Source organism: Pipistrellus hanaki (genome assembly GCF_964339955.1).
Source record: "Pipistrellus hanaki genome assembly, chromosome: 3".
In the NCBI taxonomy this organism is placed as follows: Eukaryota; Metazoa; Chordata; class Mammalia; order Chiroptera; family Vespertilionidae; genus Pipistrellus; species Pipistrellus hanaki.
In genome coordinates this window covers 132,433,608-132,453,765 of record NC_140505.1, presented here as the reverse complement: position 1 = coordinate 132,453,765, position 20,158 = coordinate 132,433,608, and the positions used below count along the sequence as shown (strand labels likewise).

At 42.3% G+C, this 20,158-nt stretch overlaps 1 protein-coding gene across 21 annotated transcripts in view; it reads right to left on the bottom strand.

Moving 5' to 3' along the window:
• GRIP1 (glutamate receptor interacting protein 1) overlaps window positions 1-20,158 on the bottom strand; it is a 658,304-nt gene that overhangs the window by 136,340 nt on the left and 501,806 nt on the right. For all 21 annotated transcript variants that reach the window (XM_084877571.1, XM_084877568.1, XM_084877570.1 and 18 more), the window contains 2 exons: window positions 4,465-4,600; window positions 1,683-1,828 (listed from right to left, as the gene is read on the bottom strand). In XM_084877571.1, coding sequence (XP_084733697.1) covers window positions 1,683-1,828; window positions 4,465-4,600 — 282 coding nt within the window. The remainder of the gene's footprint in view (window positions 1-1,682; window positions 1,829-4,464; window positions 4,601-20,158) is intronic.

Here is a 20,158-nt window from a genome sequence, read left to right as displayed (position 1 = left end):
ATGCTATATAGTTAACTTATTTACTGTGGTTTTATTTTGTTGTCTGTCTCCCCATTTGAATGTAAATTCCACCAATGTACATAGTGGTGGCTAGAACTGAACAAATGCTCAATAAATTATTGCTGAACAAATACATTTTAATGAGTATTAATATTCAGTCTAAGTTTTCACCAGGACACAAAAGCAAAGAATTTTCTCAGGATAGCATCCATGGTAATAGCTTAATAGTAGTAGAGGTGCCCTGGCTGGTTTGGCTCAGTGGATGGAGGATGGCCTGTGAACTGAAGGTCCCAGGTTCAATTCCAGTCAAGGGCATGTGAAGGATGTGCAGGAGACAGCTGATCGATGTTTCTCTCTCACTGATGTCTCTAACTCTATTTCCCTCTCCCATCCTCTCTGTAATAAATCAATAAAATATATTTTAAAAAATAGTAGTGGAGGTGCTTGTAGAATAGCATAGCTTAAAGGTAGGCAGCAGTAACACACAGCATAAGGTATACCTCACACTGAAGAAACATATGGACTTTGGAGTCAGGGAGCCTGAGTTCAGGAACTGACTTTGCTGCTTACTAATTTGGGAAAGGTATTAACTTTAGCCTCTGTAGAATGAGAATAATAATGATAATAATGCCTATCATGAGTGTTGATTAATTTGTGTATTATTTACCAAAAATGTTTATTGTTCTAAGTGCATTACAAATACTTACTCGTTTAATCCTCATAACAGACCTATGAGTAGTAACTAACATGCCCATTTTCCAGATGCAGAAACTGAGACCCAGAAAGCTTAAGTAGCTTTCTCAAAGGCATATAGGCAGTAAAAAGTGGAGCTGGAATTCTAACTTGATGACTGATACTGGAGTTGAGCTCTGTTATGCTGGCTGTCCTTGTGGTGAGAAATAAATGTATCAATGCAAGTCAGGTTCCATATAATGTCAGACATTTATAAGTTCTCAAAATGTGTTGGCTGTTCTTGTTACATCATCATTATTATTACTTGACAATAATGTGTTCTAAATCAATTTTCATGCTTCAGAAATTAACGTAACAATAAAGAATCAACATAAAACATAATAAATATGCTTTTCCTAAACATTGACACTCTGTACAAAGCTTGGCTGGAACTTAACGCACAGAACTTACAAAGATGTTTACTGTTTATTAAAATAGCTTAACTGGCATATACATGTTCACAGATCACCCTAAAAGAAAGTGGGTTCTTTGTAATTTCACTGACATCTACACGCTTTTCAATACTTCCTGAGCAGGTTATAAGCTTATCAATTCAAATAATTACTATCATTATTATTATTTTTAATACTCACCTGAGGCTTATTTTCCCATTGATTTTTAGAGATAGTGGAAAGGAGAAGGAGAGACAGAGAGAAACACGGATGTGAGAGAGACACATCAACTGGTTGCCTCCCACATGCCCCCGACCAGGGCTGGGAGCCTGCAACCGAGATATGTTCTGGAAATGAACCCGGGACCCATCAGTCCCCAGGCGGACACTCTACCCACTGAGCCAAATCTACTAGTGCTCAAATAATTTTTATAATTCAAGAAACTATACTCTGCTATTCCAGTAATGAGACAATGATGGCAAAAAGGAACGAAAAAAAGAAACAACGTTTTAGGCAAAAACGTGGTGCGGCCCTTCTGCCTTGGTGGCAGTTACTTACAGACTGGCGGCAGCTCGTACTCGACTTCCAGAACCACCCTCTCCCCGACGTTCTTCAGCAGACTGATGATCTCGTCGTGGCGGAACTTGGCCAGGTTGATCCCATTCACGGCTTTGATGTAGTCACCCACGTCCAGCTGGTCACTTCTGCAAAACAGGGGGTACCGCCTCAGTGGACCCGTCCTCTCCACAGGCCGGTCCGACTGCATGTCCACGTCCCCTTCCTGATGATCACACAGGCTCACGGAGAGCAGTCCTGGCCTCCTGGGCTGTGGCTGGTCCTCAGAGTGGGAATACAGCCAGGTGGAAGAGAGAGTCCATGGGCCCCCTTACTCATGCTGACTGTTATAACCTTTACAAGTCTTGCCTTGGATCTGTGGCTGACTGATTTTTTCCCCAACCCCGTGCCTCTTCTGTTTTTAGAGAGAACCATGAAATAAAATACAGAGAATATATATATATATATATATATATATATATATATATCCTGTTTCCCCGAAAATAAGACAGTGTCTTATATTAATTTTTGCTCCCAAAGATGCGCTAGATCTTATTTTCAGGGGATGTCTTATTTTTCCATGAAGAAGAATACGGTACACATTTGTTGTTAAATGAAAATAAAGGAAATTTATAACCTGTATACGGTACGGTAGTATTGTAGTTGTCAACACAAACCAGACAAACTGTGAATCCTACAGTATCAAGAATTTACTCATTTATTCAATGACAATCATGTCATCATCTTCTGGGACATCATAACAATCCAACTCCTGAATTTCCTGGTGAATTTCCTGTGACTCCATTTCTTTCAGAATCAGTGGACCAAATCTCTCATGTTTAGCCTAGGGGGGCCTTATTTTCGGGGGATGCCTTATATTTCACTCAGAAGGAAACCTGTAAGTAGGTCTTATTTTCAGAGGATGTCTTATTTTCGGGGAAACACGGTATATATATATATATATTTTAGTTGTTCTGCCCATCAAGGGTTGGTTTTCTAGGCGATAGATTATCCAGATCCTGGGCACACCGGCATTTTCCCTTTCTTCACATTCCTCCCCATTTTTGCCACCTGTCTTTTGGACATGGCACAGCTTTCAGTATCTTCGCTGGGAGTTTGCTAAGGAAAGCACCAGCTTGTTTTGCTATGTATGGCTTACAACGTGAGTGATAAAGAAGCGCATTGGTGAAGGAGAAATTACAACAAAAATCCTAGGTTTTGATAACATTCTTGTTTCTCTCTACCACCATCATAGAACCCCGGCTACTTGTGGGCTTTTCGTCAAACTCTACTTGTAAGCCAAGAGCAAACAGCGAGACGAATGATAGGACTTAAAATTAGGACCTTCAATAATATTTTTCTCCCCAAAAAGAAGTACCTAATTCATTGATTTTATATAAGTTCAGCCCCAATCATTCCTTTTTTAGCAAGCTTCCCAATCCGCTGCAGCCTGCTGAACGTGCTGCAGAGGCTACCTCGGGTTTACCGACACTCACTGGGCAACTTTAGCGCTGACTGCTCTGTGGCAACTCCTGTTGTCCTTTTCACTGTGACACATGTTATTATTGCTCAATGTTTTTATTATCGAACTTTTCATGTTTTCTACTCTGTATCTCCTCTAAGTCCCCTCAGGGCAGAGACCTTATCCTAAATTAGTTTGGTTTACTATCTATAAAATGTCGGTGCCTTAAACAGGGAATGTTTGGTGACTGATAATACTCAATACAACTGGCACAGCACTACTAGTAATTACAACATTAATACAACTGCCAATGGCATCTCTTTCCCCCCCCCCCAAACACACACACACCGCCACTGGCTTCACACGAAGCTCTGGAGACGTACACAGCCCGAGCATCACGGACTGGCCAGGACTGTTACAACAAAGGAGGCTGCAGGTGAGGAAAGACATTTCTTAAAAGCCCGAAAAAAGGAAATTAGGATGCTCGTGCCCACACCGGCCTGTTTTACAAACAGTACCTCGGATCATGGAGCAATCAATGGGACTAAGCTTATAAATTAATTGTACACACAGGTTCACCATCTGGAGTAATCACTATTTCAAATGACACTTTATAAAGCAAGCACTCTAAAACCTCATTGGCAGTTATGTGGGCAAAAGCATTGGTGTCCAGGACTTAAGGTACCCGAACCTCACTTTGAAGGAAGCCTGACCATTCCATCCCCTCTCCCGGAGAAGGATTTTAGAATCTGTCTACAAAGCAAATCAATCCTGTCCAGCGTCCAGGACTTGCTGCCTTTGGCAGTCACTAGCACAATCTGCAGCTCGCGGGGAATGAGCACAGAAGGAGACCTGCTCGCCGAAGCCTGCTGTCCTTGTGCAGATCACCTCTGTGTCTGACGAGAAGGGAGATCCCACACGTGGAAAAAGTGGAGAAGATGCCAGACCCACAAAACTGCTTCACACAAGCTCAGAGTCGGGCCTGGCCATGCCCTCTCTGGATCATCGGTTCCCCACGTACGTGACCAAAGGGTCTCATCCCCACCACAGCCCAACAAATGTGTTCAGTGGCACATTTGGGGACTGCAGCCATACAGGGGTTTTAATATTCAAATCTCAAGAGGGCCTGGCCACTCCTGAGATGACCTCCCTGGTGACTTGGGCACAGGCAAACAGCCACACTCTGAACCACACCCCACAGCGCTTCTGCCCCGTGCATGGCAGCTGTCATTTATCAATCAGCGACCTTCTCTGGGGGAGCTTTAGTGTTTGTGTTCATTTCACCCCGTGTCCCTTTGTCCACACTTCCCCGAGAAGAGTTACCTGGCTGCAATCCCTCCCTGCCGCAGGTTAGACACTCTCGGCTTGCCGTCCTTATCCACGCCGCCCGACACGGTCAGGCCCAGGGTGGTGCCTTCCTTCTTCATCAGCTCGACGAAGGTGGAGCCCTTGAATTCCTCTGTTGGGAAAGAAAAACATTGGCCTTATGAAACGAGATTAGCAACATAAGAGGTTTTGTGTGTGAGGAACGGACGCCTCCCCAGGAGCTCTTGCCACGCTTTCTTTTATGTGCAAAGATCGGTGGCCTCTTTTCACTGCAGTTTGCAGAGTGCCTCATAAAGACTGCATGCAGATAGTCCATTGGAGGTTATTAAAATGGGTACCAGTGGGAGAGTTCACTCTAGGTTCACAATAAATGGTCCCACGTGGCTTATGTACAAATGATCCTCGTCGCCCTTTGTTTTCTGCCATTCTCATGTGGCTCTCTCTGGGTTCTCTCCTTGTAACTCTAAAGGGAAACGAGAGCTGTAAAGAAGGGGCTATACCCATGGTTGGCAGACAGTGGCTCGTGAGCCACAGGCAGCTCTTTGGACCCTTGAGTGTGGCTCTTCCACAAAAATATGGGGCAAGTCTGTTTTGAAGAAGTGGCATTATAAAGAAGTTTAAGGTTAAAAAAGTTGGCTTTCAAAAGAAATTTCAATCATTGTAATGTTGATATTTGACTAATGAGTTTGCTGACCACTGGGCTAGACCATTCTATATAATAAAAGGCTAACATGTAAATCAACTGAACAGTGGAACGACCAGTTGATATGACATGCACTGATGACACCAGGGGGCAGACACTCAACGCAGGAGCTGCCCCGTGGTGTCAGTGTGCTCCCACAGGGGAGCGCTGGTCAGCCAGAAGCCGGGCTCATTGCTGGCGAGCACAGCGGCAGTGGTGGGAGCCTCTCCCGCCTCCGCGAGGCAGCACTAAAAATGTCCGACCAACAGCTTAGGCCCGCTCCCCACCCACAGCAGTCAGACTTCCCCCAAGAGGTCCCGGACCAGGCTGAGGGACCCACCTGAGTGTACAAATTTTGTGCACTGGGACCCTGGTTTTAAAATAATGATGCAGATTCATACAGTGTAGCCAGAGTCCAAGTTCATGCTACATTTCAGCGAAGAAGACGACTCAAGCAATAAAAGAGAGCTTTCTACATCTTTGAGCTTTACTTTCTTTCTTTCTTTCTTTCTGTCATTCAGAAAACAAAGTATAATGGCCTCATGTGGCAACTCATCACTTCTTACAGAGTATGTCACAATATGGTAAAGCAGGTTTGGCCCTCAGAAACCTGGGTAATTGCTGCCAAGTCCTCATTCGCTTCACATAAAGATGTAAAATCTTACAGATCCTGTGGGGATAATGTCTTTACACTAAGAGAATCCAAATCTTTTGATTTTAGCCACAACTGAAAGTAAGAAAACTTGAAGACTACCCTTTCTTTCTGAAATAAAAGTGAGTAGAGTCAGCATGCAGGAGTCCAAAGGCTAATTATGATAAACACTGTTTTAAAATTATATGTGATGTTATGCCCCTTCTGCGTACACACTTTAGGGTAGGGATGGGGAAAGCGAACAGTTTTCCAAATCCTTTTGGATCAGGTTATGAATTTCAGGGACATCAAAGGCATTATTTGAAATGCAAGAACAGACACCTCTGCCCCTTTTTAAATTGCATATAACAGAGGTAATTGTTTTAAAATGTAAATGAATGTTTATCATAAAGGTTTTTTAATTGTTGTTGCTGCTATACTATCCCACCTACAGGTGAAACAAGTCAAATCATGTTGGGGAAGGAAATAATCTCTCCTCTATTAAGAAAAACAGAGTGCCCAGGGCAAGCAGGCGAGAGGGGGCAGGGACAGAACACCGACTTGCTCTGTGGCTCCCAGAATGTCATTCCAGACAGGGCTTTTGGGATTGCCAGGTCCTGTGACCTTGGCACCCAGCGCACTTCTTTTTCATGGGTGTTTCATGACAGTGCATACGTGAGCTGTTGCTGCCCGTTAAAGTGGAAGCCAAGGAAGAGTTTACGGGTATGAGTGATGTCAGCTCATTAACTACATTTTATGTGAGATTACACAATGATTGCAATTCAGGAATCACAATTCTTGCCAAGCATACAGAAAGCACAGAGCCTTTTAAATGACTTAGCAGAAGCACTTGTAACAAAAGTCCACCACTGTGTGCATTTCACCTTAAAACGCAGTAAAACACGCCCCCTACACAACAATAAAAACATACATAGGCCCAACTGATTTTGCAGAGATCAGCTAAGCATACAACTCCTCCTCCAAATCCTTTCTGGCAGGAAGCCAGGTACTTAAAAAAATAAAGTTAACAATTAAAATAATTTAATTTAACAATAAATTAAATTACATAACACTACAGGGGCGTAATGCACTCAACAATTTGCCCCACAAAAGAATTCTCTGCATTTTCTTTGAACATGCAGAACAACCCTGTAAATGTAAACATTTGATTATAGATTCTAACTTGTAAAGTTGGAAGCATAGTTTTTTAAGGGTCCATCTTAAAGGCCAGTCAGAAATGCACAAAGAAGCAACTATGAAATAGCACCTCCTGGCAAGAGAGAAGTATGTTTCAATTCACAAGACTCTATTGCTATTCAGTTTTTCAAGAACGAGCTTCCTGCATGAATGAGATGCTCACACAAAAGTGTAGTCTCCTGCAATATGGACAACTCAGTTTACTTATCAAGAAACCCAGGTCCTTCCAAGACTTCTGGCTGAACCCTGAAAATCTCGAAGAGCTCAATTTCTGTAGTTTAATTTGGTCTCTGTTACAATACAAATCCATCTAGGGTCCTTTTTTTTTTTTTTTTTTTTTGTTCACCTGAAGATATTTTTGCGTTGATTTTTAGAGACTGTGGAAGGGAGAGGGAGAGACAGAGAGAGGAACATTGATGTGAGAGAGACACATTGATGGGTTGCCTCCCATGCCCTGACCAGGGCCAGGGATAGAGCCGCCCGAAGCTGAGGTACGTGCTCTTGACCAGAATTGAACCTGGGACCCTTCAGTCTGCAGACCAATGCTCCTGAGGGCTGAGCTACTTTTTAAATTAGTCAGAGTCAACTACCTTATTGTTTAAAAATATTTCTTAAAAAACATATTTTATTGATTTTTTACAGAGAGGAAGGGAGAAGAATAGAGAGTTAGAAACATCGATGAGAGAGAAACACTAATCAGCTGCCTCCTGCACCCCGCCCCCCTCCCATGGGAATGTGCCTGCAATCAAGGTACATGCCCTTGACCGGAATCGAACCTAGGACCCCTCAGTCCGCAGGCTGACGCTCTATTCACTGAGCCAAACCAGCTTTGGCTAAAAATATTTCAAATCTTTTCCCCAGGGCTAATTTTAATGCCATAAAAAATAGAAAATATCCATGCCCTAGTTAATTGAGCAATTTGTGCATTCATTGATTCAAACATTTACTGAGTGCCTACCATGAGCCAGACAATGAAACAGAAAGATGGGAAAAATCTGAGGTGCTTCCAGCCTAATCACAGAGGCAAATGGTTCAGGACCCAGCATGCCGCAGTGTGGGTGGTGGGGGAAGGGAGCACGGAGGAGATAGTCCTGCCAACAATGGAAACTGAAGGCTTGCTGCTCCAAATGCAACATTTGTGCCACAATTTTGTCTTCTGTCTAATCTGTCTGTGCTTATCGACCAGGATTAGCTAAGTGGAACAGACCACAGGCAGAATCTAAATTAGGCAAAACTCAGGAGGAAAGATAGAATATTGCTGCAAGAAAATGTGCTGGATCACAAGAATGTTAACTGCCAATAAGTATCTCTAGTCCCTGAAGGATTGACTACATATTTTATGGGAATGTCTGAAGGGGTAGGAGAAAAGAAGTGGTCTGGAGAGGGAGGAACATGCTTCTGGAGTTTGCTGTGAGCTAACGTGCACTATCCACTAGATTAATCAATCATTTCATGTCTTCCTTGGTGCTTAATGTTTGCATAATGATCTAATGGCAAACAGAAATGAAGACAGATGCATTCATTTCCCTGAGTTCACTTACATATCAAGGCTTACTAAATCAAGCTTTGAAATGAAACAAATCAGAAAATTCAGTAACATAGATGATTACAAAATTGAGATGCAAAAAACCATAACCCTTACATAAACAAACATCATCCTGTTAGAAGTTATCATTGAAGAGAAAAACATTCACAATAGCCAGAAAGTTAAATCTCTAAGAAAAATTTAATGTAAAATGTGAAGGAAAAATTTAAAACACTTCTGAGGGCTATAAGGTCAGAACAAATGGAAAGGCATCCATTCCTTCATTCAATGAAAACTATGCACCTACTATATGCCAGGCACTGTTCTAGGGTTCGGAGACACAGCACTGTACAAAACAGAGAAAAACCCTCCCATCTAGGAACTAATAGTCCAGTGGATAGCATAATCCAATACCACCAATCAGCCAGTTCTCCCTAAATTAATCCATAAAGTTCACAATATCAATAAAAATGCTACTAGGATTCAGGAGCGGGTGCACAATAAATACTTTACTAGGTATACCATCTAATAATGCAGAGATGGAGTCACACATATGTTGATATATATACAATTTTATACGTATGCTATTTTGTTGTATTGACAGCAAGTTTCAAAACTTCATATGTCAAATTTGCTGAAGGTGTGAACATCATAGATATTTTTACACTTAAAAATGTCAAGTTTCATGCCAAAAAAAGAGCATTTGTGGGAAGTTTTAATTAATTACTTTATTTTGAAGAAAAAGTTATCATATACTTCAGGAAGCTTATGGTGGACATGCTCCATCTCAAGATACTTGTGAACACTGGTTTAAACACTTTAAAAGTGACGATTTCGATGTGAAAGACAAAGAATGTCCAGATCAACCGAAAAAGTTTGAAGACCAACAATTACAAGCATTATTGGATGAAGATGCGTGTCAAATTCAAAAACAACTTGCAGAAAGATTAAACTTTGCTCAGCAAACAATTTCCGAATGGTTACAAACAATGGAAAATATTTTAAAGGAAGGAAAATGGATGGCACATCTACTGAACAAAAGACAAATGGAAAACTGAAAAGTCATCAGGAAAATGTTGCTTCAATGGCACGAAAGAAAGTCTTTTTGCATCAAATTGTGACTGGCTATGAAAAGTGGATTTATTTTGAGAATCCCAAATGCATAAAACCATGGGTTGACCCCGGTCAACCATCAACATTGACTGCAAGGCCAAATCACTTCAGAAACAAGACAATGATCTGCATCTGGTGGGATCAAGAAGGTGTGGTGTATTATGAGCTTCTAAAGCCAGGTGAAACAGTAATACTGATCGCTACCGACAACAAATAATCAATTTGAACCATGCTTTGATCGTGAAATAACAAGAATGTTCCAGACAATTAACAAAGTAATTCGTGCTTCATGATAATGCACCATCACACACTTCAAAACCAGTTAAAGACACGTTAAAAGATCTTGCCTAGGAAATATTAACCCATCCGCTGTATTCACCGGACCTTTCTCCTTCAGATTACCATGTGTTCCAATTGATGGCACACACACTTTCTGAGTAGCACTTCAAAATGTATGAAGAAGTGAAAAATTGGGTCTCTGAATGGTTTGTCTCAAAACAAGGAAAGTTCTATTGGGTTGGTATCCACATTACCTGAAAGATGGGAAAATGTGTAGCTAGTGATGGACATTACTTTAAATAAAGCACTTTTGATGTTTCTCTTGAAATTATTGTGTGTTTTTTTAATTACAACTTCCACATTATTAAATGGTACACCTAGTATATTAGTGCAAAAATGGAACATGCATCATTGCAAAAATTCTGTGAAGAACTGTGTTCCCACATTATGGCAGCTTACTGTGAAAGAATAAAGACAGCCTGCCCATGAGGCCTAGCTGAATGAGGTAATGGAATTATGACTGAACTACCAATTGTAGCTCCCTTGATAGCATTTATAAAAAGAACCAGACATCCCAGAAGCAAGGGCCTGGAGTGGGAAGGCTGGCAAAATCTCTGTGTCTGCTCCCAAACATTGGTCAGAGTCTGGAACTATTTGGACATACAAAAAATAATAATTCAGCAAGAAAAGCAGAGAAGTATCATAGGCCTAGTGCATTCAGAACCCATATTAGACCATTTTAGTATTTTTCCATTGACTAAAGGTATAGCATAATAATAATATTTTGTTCTGTGAAACTCTCAGTGTCTGAAATTTCTTACCTCATTTCTTATTTAAAAAGTATAATTAGGCTTAAACCAGAAAAAGAGAGGTACTTTTAATTTTGGAAGTTCACTAAAATTCAGGGGGAAAATGAACAAGGAATTAGGAAGTGAACAATTGTAAAAACAGTTGCTGAAAGTGGGGAGATGGATAAAAAGTGACGATTACAACCAAGAGTGATAAGGGCTATGGCAGTCAATACAGGAAGGCCTATTAGGTTGCAAAAAGGGAAGATCCCTCAACAGACAGGAGATGGGGGGGACTTGAGCAATGTGCTCTGGACAGTTAAACAGCCTCGGCTCATCAAATGCAGGGAGGGGAGGTGTTGAAGGCAGAGGAACAACACAGGCTCTTCCAAGAATTCTGCCCAGTGCACATCCATCTCTGACATTAGGGGGAAAGTATTCTGTGTACCATCATTCAATGTTCTGTTTGCGGCTGGATTTTGTAGATACTCTTTTTTTTTTTTTTAAATATATATATATATTATTGATTTTTTATAGAGAGGAAGAGAGAGGGATAGAGAGTTAGAAACATCAGTGAGAGAGAATCATCGATCAGCTGCCTCTTGCACACCCCCTACTGAGGATGTGCCTGCAACCAATGTACATGCCCTTGACCGGAATTGAACCGGGGACCCTTGAGTCCAAATCAATGTGGAACCAAAAATGAGATTGTAATCTTTAATTTGAAGGTTTGAGAAGTTGTGAATGCCCCCCCATCCCCCCCCACCCACACCCCCCGTTATTAAGCACTTGTGGTTGTTTTGATTTATATGTATTTTAAAAATGGTTACCAAGTGGTTAGGATATAATTATGTATTATGCTGTTTGGGCCTAAGTACTTAATGAATGGAACTGTTGATATTTTACTTGACCTAGAGGTACTGTGAAAGACACGGACATGCCAAGGGCTCTGGGAACTGAGGAAGTTTGGAGACTTCTGCTCTAGGACCTTACTCTGTCTGCATTCACCAGGTGGAAGGAGAAAGCCAGCTCTCTTAAACCCACCCCTGGCCTCCTTCTGTGCACATCCCAAAGGCAAGAACTTGTGCCTGGCCACACCTCACTGCAAGGGAGGCTGACTGGGACTGTAGATGCCAAGGCAGTAGGACAGGGTGGATGTGGGGGGGCGGGCAAGTAGACAAATCACCAGAGACTGAAATCCACCAGGAGCGATGTGGAGGGCAAGGAGCCAGGTATTGAGGAAGAGCTGCCCTGAGTTAGAGACAAATTAGTGTGTGGTGAGAGGAGGGGGTGGGTTGTGGTGGTGGTGGTGGTGGGATGGGGAGGAGGAACTGTGAGAGACAAGAGGACCTGAAGTTTTCTGACTTTTTTTGGGGGGGGGGATATTGACGTCTGTCTCTAAGAAAGGGAATCTGAACAAGGAGAGAGTTTGTGTTGCTGTGACTGATTGGAGGAGCGCAGTTATATGATACGGTATCACCCAGAGAGAAACTAAATGAGATTTAAGGACCACAGAAAGCCCTGATCTTAGGATAGTGTTTGTCACTCCCATACGAAGTGAGGTGTCTGTGAGATCCTCACCCCAAAGTGATAACATAAAATGAGAAAATGCATTTTAAAAGCAACCAACATAGAAGCATTCAGCAGAACAGGCGTTGGTGAGGCCTCGGAGTTTCACTAACAACACAGACCATTAAAGATATCATGAACAGAGAAACAGAAATGCCGCCGTGGAAAACTACAGATCTTCACAGGCCAGTGACGGAGACAACACCTTCCTGTACCTCCAGCGCCTGGCACGGTGCCTGGCACACTGGCAGGTGCCCTGTGGTAACTGCGGATGAATGAGCACACCAGGCCCCATTGTGACTGGGCGCTGGCTCATGGCAAACAGAGTTATTGCTGAATGGTGCAGAAGGAAAATGATAAAGGAGCAGAATGTGAACAGGAGTAGACATATTTCCCTAAGCTTACTTGGCTGATTATGTTTTACCAGAGCCTTAGTAAGGGGGATTGAGGCTTATCCCAGAGTGCTTTAGCTGTGCCTGGGTATTACCTTTGGAGAGAATATTACTGCCCACACTACAATTTTATCTGTATATTGCTTTCAGTGATGCCACTAGGAAGTTTATCCCCCTCAGGAAATAAACAGATGCTTTTTCCAATACTCATCTCGAGTTCCTCCGAAGATGCCCTGGTTCAGCAAAACTGTGGGGATCAAAGCGGGGCTTCCGAGATGAAGGGCTGCACGTGCGGTCTCAGTGCCTGCTGCCCGCTCAGCGCAGAAAGGTTTCCCGGCACCCCCAGCCCACCACCACCTTTACATAGTGACAGGAGGGATCTGCCAGCATGTTCCTCATCCCCTGGGAAGCCGAGCATAAGTCAGATTAGTGGCAGGGATGTACCACACATAAATATTACATAGTACAAGTCGCCACGTGAATAGCTATGATCTGTATTTATCTCACCCAGGGACAGGGAGGATTGGATTAATGTCCCTATGTTTCTTAGAGAAAGAGGATATACAAATAGGCAGTAGAAAATATAAAAATCTGAGGCCCCTGAGAGCATGTGATATACACATCAGGACTTAAAACAATAGAATAGAGATATGGACTCTCGGTGTAACTGATTCAGATATCTTATGTCTCCTAAAAAAATCACTGCTTTTAAAATATGGTAATACTAGAATCCTTTCAGTTTCCCACTTCTCAAAAAAGCAATGATTTAATTGTCAACATTTGCTATTAAGCTTTCCAGTGTCACAGTTTACTAACAAGTTATTTAATATTGGGGGGATCTTAATTTTCTTATCTCTAAAATAGGCATAACAACCATACCTTCCCTAGAGTATTGTGAAGATTAAGTGATAAAATTCTTATAAGAAACTTATTGTAGTACTAGACACATGGTGTTATATGTTAGCCAAGGTATTACCACTGCTACTATTATTATTATTATTTGGATATTGGAAAATTCTAGGTATTCAGATTGCCAATATTTTACTGCATCTTGATATGAATAGAAGACAAAACAATTAGCAGGGGTAGTTAATGATTTTTTAAAAAAATAATAGATTCATTGGGGAATCTAATGATCACATGGGCCCTCTCCCCAAAAAAATTTTGTATAAAATTTCAGGGGAATTCATGGACAATCTGAGATCAGATTTGAGCAATGTGAAACTCTCTTAGGCTGACATTGTATAATCCGTGTGCATGTCAGCTAGGGATCATGGAGTAGCAAACAAGGCCCAAACCTACCAATCAGTCATGTGTTCCTATATAGTCCTCTACTTATCAAAATGAAACCGTAGTCAAGACATCAGAAACAGGAAGTGACATGCCTCGGCACACTTCCCTTTATCCTGAGCAGGATGGCTGAGTGGTGGGCATTTGTACCCAAGGCTCCATGAGGACCGGCACAAGGCCCTGGCAGGAGACCCAGATTGTACTTGCTTCCAGAGCCCCTGGCCATGTCCCTTTGGGCACACTCTCCATCTGTGACTTTTTACTTGTAGGTGGTTATAATCACACTTTCAAAGTTGTTGACAAGATTGAAAACTGGATTCTTCAAGTTAAGCTTAAGCAATTGGCAGAGTTAACCTTGAAATTATGCCAATTTTCAATGTGCTCCTGGGAAGTTAACTGCATCCTTATAGGTACTTGTGGACTCTTTGGTCCAAAAATACTTTGTGAGCATCTACAGACTCTGTACTAAAGCAAATTGTTGAGCAGATTAATGAGATATTGTTGCAGAGGGATTTTTTTGGAATGTCTTATTTATTTATTTATTTATTTTTACCCTTTTGGTCAGTATCTTAATGCTGAATAACTATTGAAACATGAAAAAGTAGAGCTGCTGTGCTGAGATTGGAATGAGCAGAAGGCCTGGCCTGTGAGTCCAGCTGAACAAGGGATGAGAGACATGTCTTGTCCAGCTGGTGGATAAGAAAGGATCACTCCAGAAGTGAAGGAAGACCCCAAGACTGACATGTATTAGGTGGCATTGCTCTTGAAGCTAGTAAGAGCTAGTCACCACTGAGTTAGGTGGCTTAGCTAGGCCCAATTTAGGGAAGCTAAACATCACTTAGTGGATGTTGCTTCTTCAAAGATAACTGCAAAGACCATGTCTGGGAACCCACGCTGCCTGAAGAGGAAAGTGAGGGAGGATAAACTTCAAGAAGAAATCAGACCTCTTAAATAATCAGGGCAAAATGGGACTTGCTTGGCCTCCTTGTTGCATGGATACCTAAAGTTCCCAGGAGTTGCCGGGCTGTTGTGGCTGAGTGGTTGGGTATTGACTCATGAACTAGAAGGTCTTGGTTGGATTCCTAGTCAGGGCTCATGACCGGGTTTCAAATTCGATCCCTAGGAGGGGGCCTGTGGGAGCATATAGGAGGCAGCCAATCAATGATTCTCTCTCATCATTGATGTGTCTATCTCTTTCCATTTCCCTTCTTCTCTCTGAAATTAATAAAAAAATATATATATTTTTAATTTCTTTTTTTAAAAATATTTTATTGATTTTTTACAGAGAGGAAGGGAGAGAGATAGAGAGCTAGAAATGTTGATGAGAGAGAAACATCGACCAGCTGCCTCTCGCACATCCCCCACCGGGGATGTGCCCGCAACCAAGGTACATGCCCTTGACCAGAATTGAACCCGGGACCTTTCAGTCCGCAGGCCGACGCTCTACCACTGAGCCAAACCGGTTTCAGCAATAAAAAATATTTTAAAAAAAGTACTCAGAGTCAAGCATGAACTAGACAAACTGATTGAATAGAGAAATTAAAATAAGTTAAGTCCCCAACACCTTTTAAGATTATCCATCATTTGAAAAGTAGTTGGTACTTTAAAAAATATCCAAATATCCATATCTAATTGAACCTTCAGACTAGTTCTGTGAAGAAGATGTTACTGCAATTTCCTAGATTAAGAAACTGAGACTTAAAAATTTGCTAAGCAGAACTTTGTATCTGTTTTAAGTACATGGAATTGCCTCCTCAAATAACTGAATGTTATCAATTTTCAGAGTCATAAAGTAATTGCTCAACAATGGACACATGCATGTGTAGATGAAATACTGCCGAGAAAAAGGCTGAAAAACATGGCCAGCCTCAGACAGACTCCAAGGCCCTAGGGTAGCAGTGAATCAGTAAATCTGTCCTCATCATTTTGTTACCAATATCATATCAGAGGCACTTACTTGACTTTTTCTTATTTTATGAGACTTGATCTATTTCCAATAAAGGAGCAGATGGAAAACTAATAGTGCGGTCGCTGCAGATAACCAAGAGGCAAGGCATCAAGGGAGCCCCGTGGACGCACCCTGGGGAAGCCAGGCAGCCTGCGGGAGGGAGCTTGCATTTTATGAGAACCTTGTGGAGGGTCTGCTGGGATTTGGAATTGGACTAGGCTGTGCTGCCCGCATCAAAGACAGTTCCCAATCCTGCTCTCAGCTTCCTCCACCCTAACAAGGTGGGAGCCTTCTCTTCTGGCCCCTCTCATGGTCAAGCTTTTTTCTTCCGCTCCACACGAGAAACAGATGTGTTCTTGTCACTAGGGAACTAGCAGACAAATCGGAGTCATTATTTCCTCTCTGCTCAGTCCTTTGTATCAGTATCGTGATCACCACATATAGCATCACCTTACCCAATTATCTTGTAGTCTCACTCTGAGGACAAAATGTGTTCGTTCTTTCCATCCACCCATCCACCCACCCACCCACCCACCCATCCACCCACCCTTCCTTCCATTGAATATCTATTGATTATTTGCTAAATGCTAGGTACCCTGATATCCAGCACTAAACAAAACAAAATTAGTTCCTGCCCTTGAGTAATTTTTATTTTAGTAATAAATATAGATCTTAAAATTTAAAAAATCATAGCCAATCTGATTAGTGATGATTAGCAAAACAAAGGGTGAGGAATCTATCTGGGGATAACTAAGGAACAGCTGCTTAAAAAATATTTGCAACTGCTTCATTATGTCCAGGAACAACCAGCCGTATTGCCTTGGGCAAGTCATTTAACCCTTTCTGGGCCTTGATCTCTGCACTGGGTGTTAGAGAGTTGAACTAAATGGTGTTAAAAAAAATACCATATTTCATTGACTTCAAGATGCTATCATCTGCAAGACACACAGTTATTTTATTTACCACTAAAAATGCTGCCAATTAAGTTACAACAGAATACTTTCTTATTACTAAGTTGTTTCCTTATAAAATCACTCAAAGATCATACATGAAAGAGAAAATGTAAGTTAAATAAATGGGTTAAGGTAGCCAGCCCCACGTCTTCTTCACATTCACGTTCTGACCCCGTGGCACTGATGCCCGTATTTCCCACAGGATGCTGTCATTTCCACGTCAAGAACAGTGGCCATGCAGGCTTCTCAGAGGATGCTCTGTCAGCGTCTCTTGGACTTTCTTCCAAGCTGCTGAGACCTGTCTGGCAAGTTTTGATGCTTATGCCTCCTTGATCTTATGTGCAAGTGTCAACAGAATGTTTTAGACGATCATGCATGATCCTTCCTCAGATGGTTCTTAAATGGTTTACTGTCTGTATCTTCCAGGGGTTCCACTGGCCCAAATCACATCACCAGGAATTATAACCAAGTAAGGACATGCAGAGGCAGTAACGATGACATCACAACCACTGCAGGTTCATGAACAACCATATGATGAATCCATGTTAAAATGTGTGTGTGGGGAGGAAGGGGGGGGGGAGGGAGTGGGTCTTTGAATAAATGAAATACAATATGTCCTCCAAACTCAGTTTTTAACTGAAGTTCTTAAGGTACCCAAGGAAGGGGGGTGCAAGTAGGCATATCTCTAAGCACCTTGTCCCCCTTCAGATAGTTCCATCTGTTCTCTCTTCTGTTCCTCTATATAAGATTTTGTTTGCAAAGAGGTTTTCTTTTTGTTTTGTTTTTTTGTTTGTTTGTTTGTTTTTGTTTTTGTTTTTTTATAGTGAAAAAGCAAGTATGAACCCTGTCAGATGTCTCCCAGCTCTGGCATTTGGTAATCCCATTTAACAAAAGGGAAACATGCAAATTGACTGTACCTCTGCTACACCCACCAGCCAATCAGAGCATGTATACAAATTAACCCAACAAACATGGTAGTGGCCATGGAGCCTGGGAGAGCAGGAGGCTTGGGTTGCCTCCGGCAATGGAGGAAGCCAAGCTTCTTGCCTGCCTTGGCAGGCCCTGGCTTCTACTCAAGGCTACAAAGTTTCAATTATAGAAAATAAATAAATCCCAGATACTTGCTTCTAGCCAGCCCTGGCCTCTGCTCAAGGAGGTACTGAAAAAAAGAAAAAAAAAAAAAAAAAGGAAAAAAGGAGGGGCTAGGAGCTTGGGTCACTGGGGGTGGAGGAGGCATGCCCAGCCTACAAATAGTCATCAGCCCCTCATCCAGGCTGGCCAGGCATCCCAGCGAGGACCCCCCAACCTGAAGGGGGTGTGGCCAGCCTAAAAACAGCCTTCAGCCCTCTCACCCAGGCAGGCCATGCTCCCTCAGCAGGGACCCACACACCCTGGTGGCATGGCCAGCCTGCAAACCACCACACATCTCTAGCCCAGGCTGCCCCACACCCCAAGGGAACCCCCACCTAAATTCGGGACACCTTTAAGGCAAACCAGGTGGCCCCCACCCATGCACTAGGCTTCTATCTAAACTAATAAAAGGGTAATATGCTAATTATACTAGGAGACCTTCCAGGAGACCTTCTGGACATTCTTCTGGACAAAGCCATGGTGGCGAGGCCGAGGTAGAGGTGGTTAGAGGCCAAGAAGGGAGAGCAGTTTGTGGGTGATCAGACTTGGGGAGGGGGCTGTTGGGGGTAAGCAGACAAGCAGGGGGGCCAGTTGGGGGCAAGCAGGCTGTCAGTAAAGGTCAGTTGGAGGTGAGCAGGATAGTGGGGTGGGCATTTTGGAGTGAGCAGGCCAGCAGGGGGCAGTTGGGGGTGAGCAGGCTGGTAGTGGGAGGCAGTTGGGAGTGAGCAGGCCAGCAGGCAGAGTGGTTAGGGGCAATCAGGTAGGTACGTAGGCAGGGGAGCAGTTAGGTATCGATCAGGCTGGCAGGGGAGTGATTAGGGGGTGATCAGACTGGCAGGCAGGCAAGCATTGGGAGCCAGCAGTCCTGGATTGCGAGAGGGATGTCCGACTGCTGACTTAGGTCCGATCCCTGTAAACCAGGAGTAGGACATCCTTCAAGGGGTCCCAGGTTGGAGAGGGTGCATGCTGGGCTGAGGAACATCCCCACTCCTCCCCATGCATGAATTTGTGTACCGAGCCACTCGTTCTGAAATAATAATGAACAGGAGAAGTTACTGACTCTTAAATGTCCAGGAATTTCACTGCTACAGGCATCTTCGAAAGTCCTGGGAGGGGTCCTAGCTATGTTCATATGGCCACATGGTTTTTAAAATTTGAAAAGTATTTTTTTGTGCTCTTAAAGAGCTGCCTCCCTCAAAGTCTACAAGCTCCCGGTGCCACAAAACTTAGCTCCTCCCTTGACTACGCCATTTCACATCTATATAGTTCTTGAGGAATAGAGACACATACATTTTCTTATTTGATTCCCACAGAAACCCAGGATATTAAACATGAAATATATGAAGCTTTTCAAGGTTAGATAACTTACTTAAAAACACCATAGTACACAAATCATTTCACTAGAACTTAAAACCAAGTGCTTTAACTCTAAATTCAGTCTTCTTTCTCCTCTATTACTTTGGTTAACATGGTTGTCTTGGATCAAGAAGTTGCTAAAGTGACTGTTATAAAAGATTTTTTTCCAAATTCTAATAAAAAGTTCTATTCCTATTTTTCTTTGATTTCTTGACTGTAAGTATGAAACATTAAAACAAATTGTGGTTCAAATGGATTGTGAAAGTCACTTTCATACTACAGGTAAAAGAATATTTACTGGTTTGTATTGAGTCATCTATCTGCCAAACCCTCATTTGGAAGGCCACACCAGTTCCAGAAAATAACAACTTTGTGTTGGAATTCATGAGAAATATGTCCTGCTGAATATCTAAAGAAAAGGCTTATTCTTTTTTCTCTTGTTTAATCTTTGTTCAACCCAGTGATATATGCACATATAGGAACGTATTTTTATTTTATTTTTGTCAGATCTGGAATCTGGATATATATTTCCTGGAAAAATATTACTTCTGTCTTTGGTTTCCATTGCAAATTCTCCTTTAACAGATTCATCATGTGGCCTGAATACAATCTCCACCCTTGTTATCCAGCACGAGCAGAACAGAGGACAATTTCTTTTTAAAAGCACAATGCCCTACCAATGCCTTTAAAATCTATTAAAGAAGATCTCACCCAGCCCATGGGAGCATTACAATAATTGCTGCTCTTACTTGGGTGAAAAAAAGGACATATCTGTCAACTAAAGAAGTGCAGAAGCAATTAGCACCTCACCACACTACTGGGAGATTGCTTCAATTA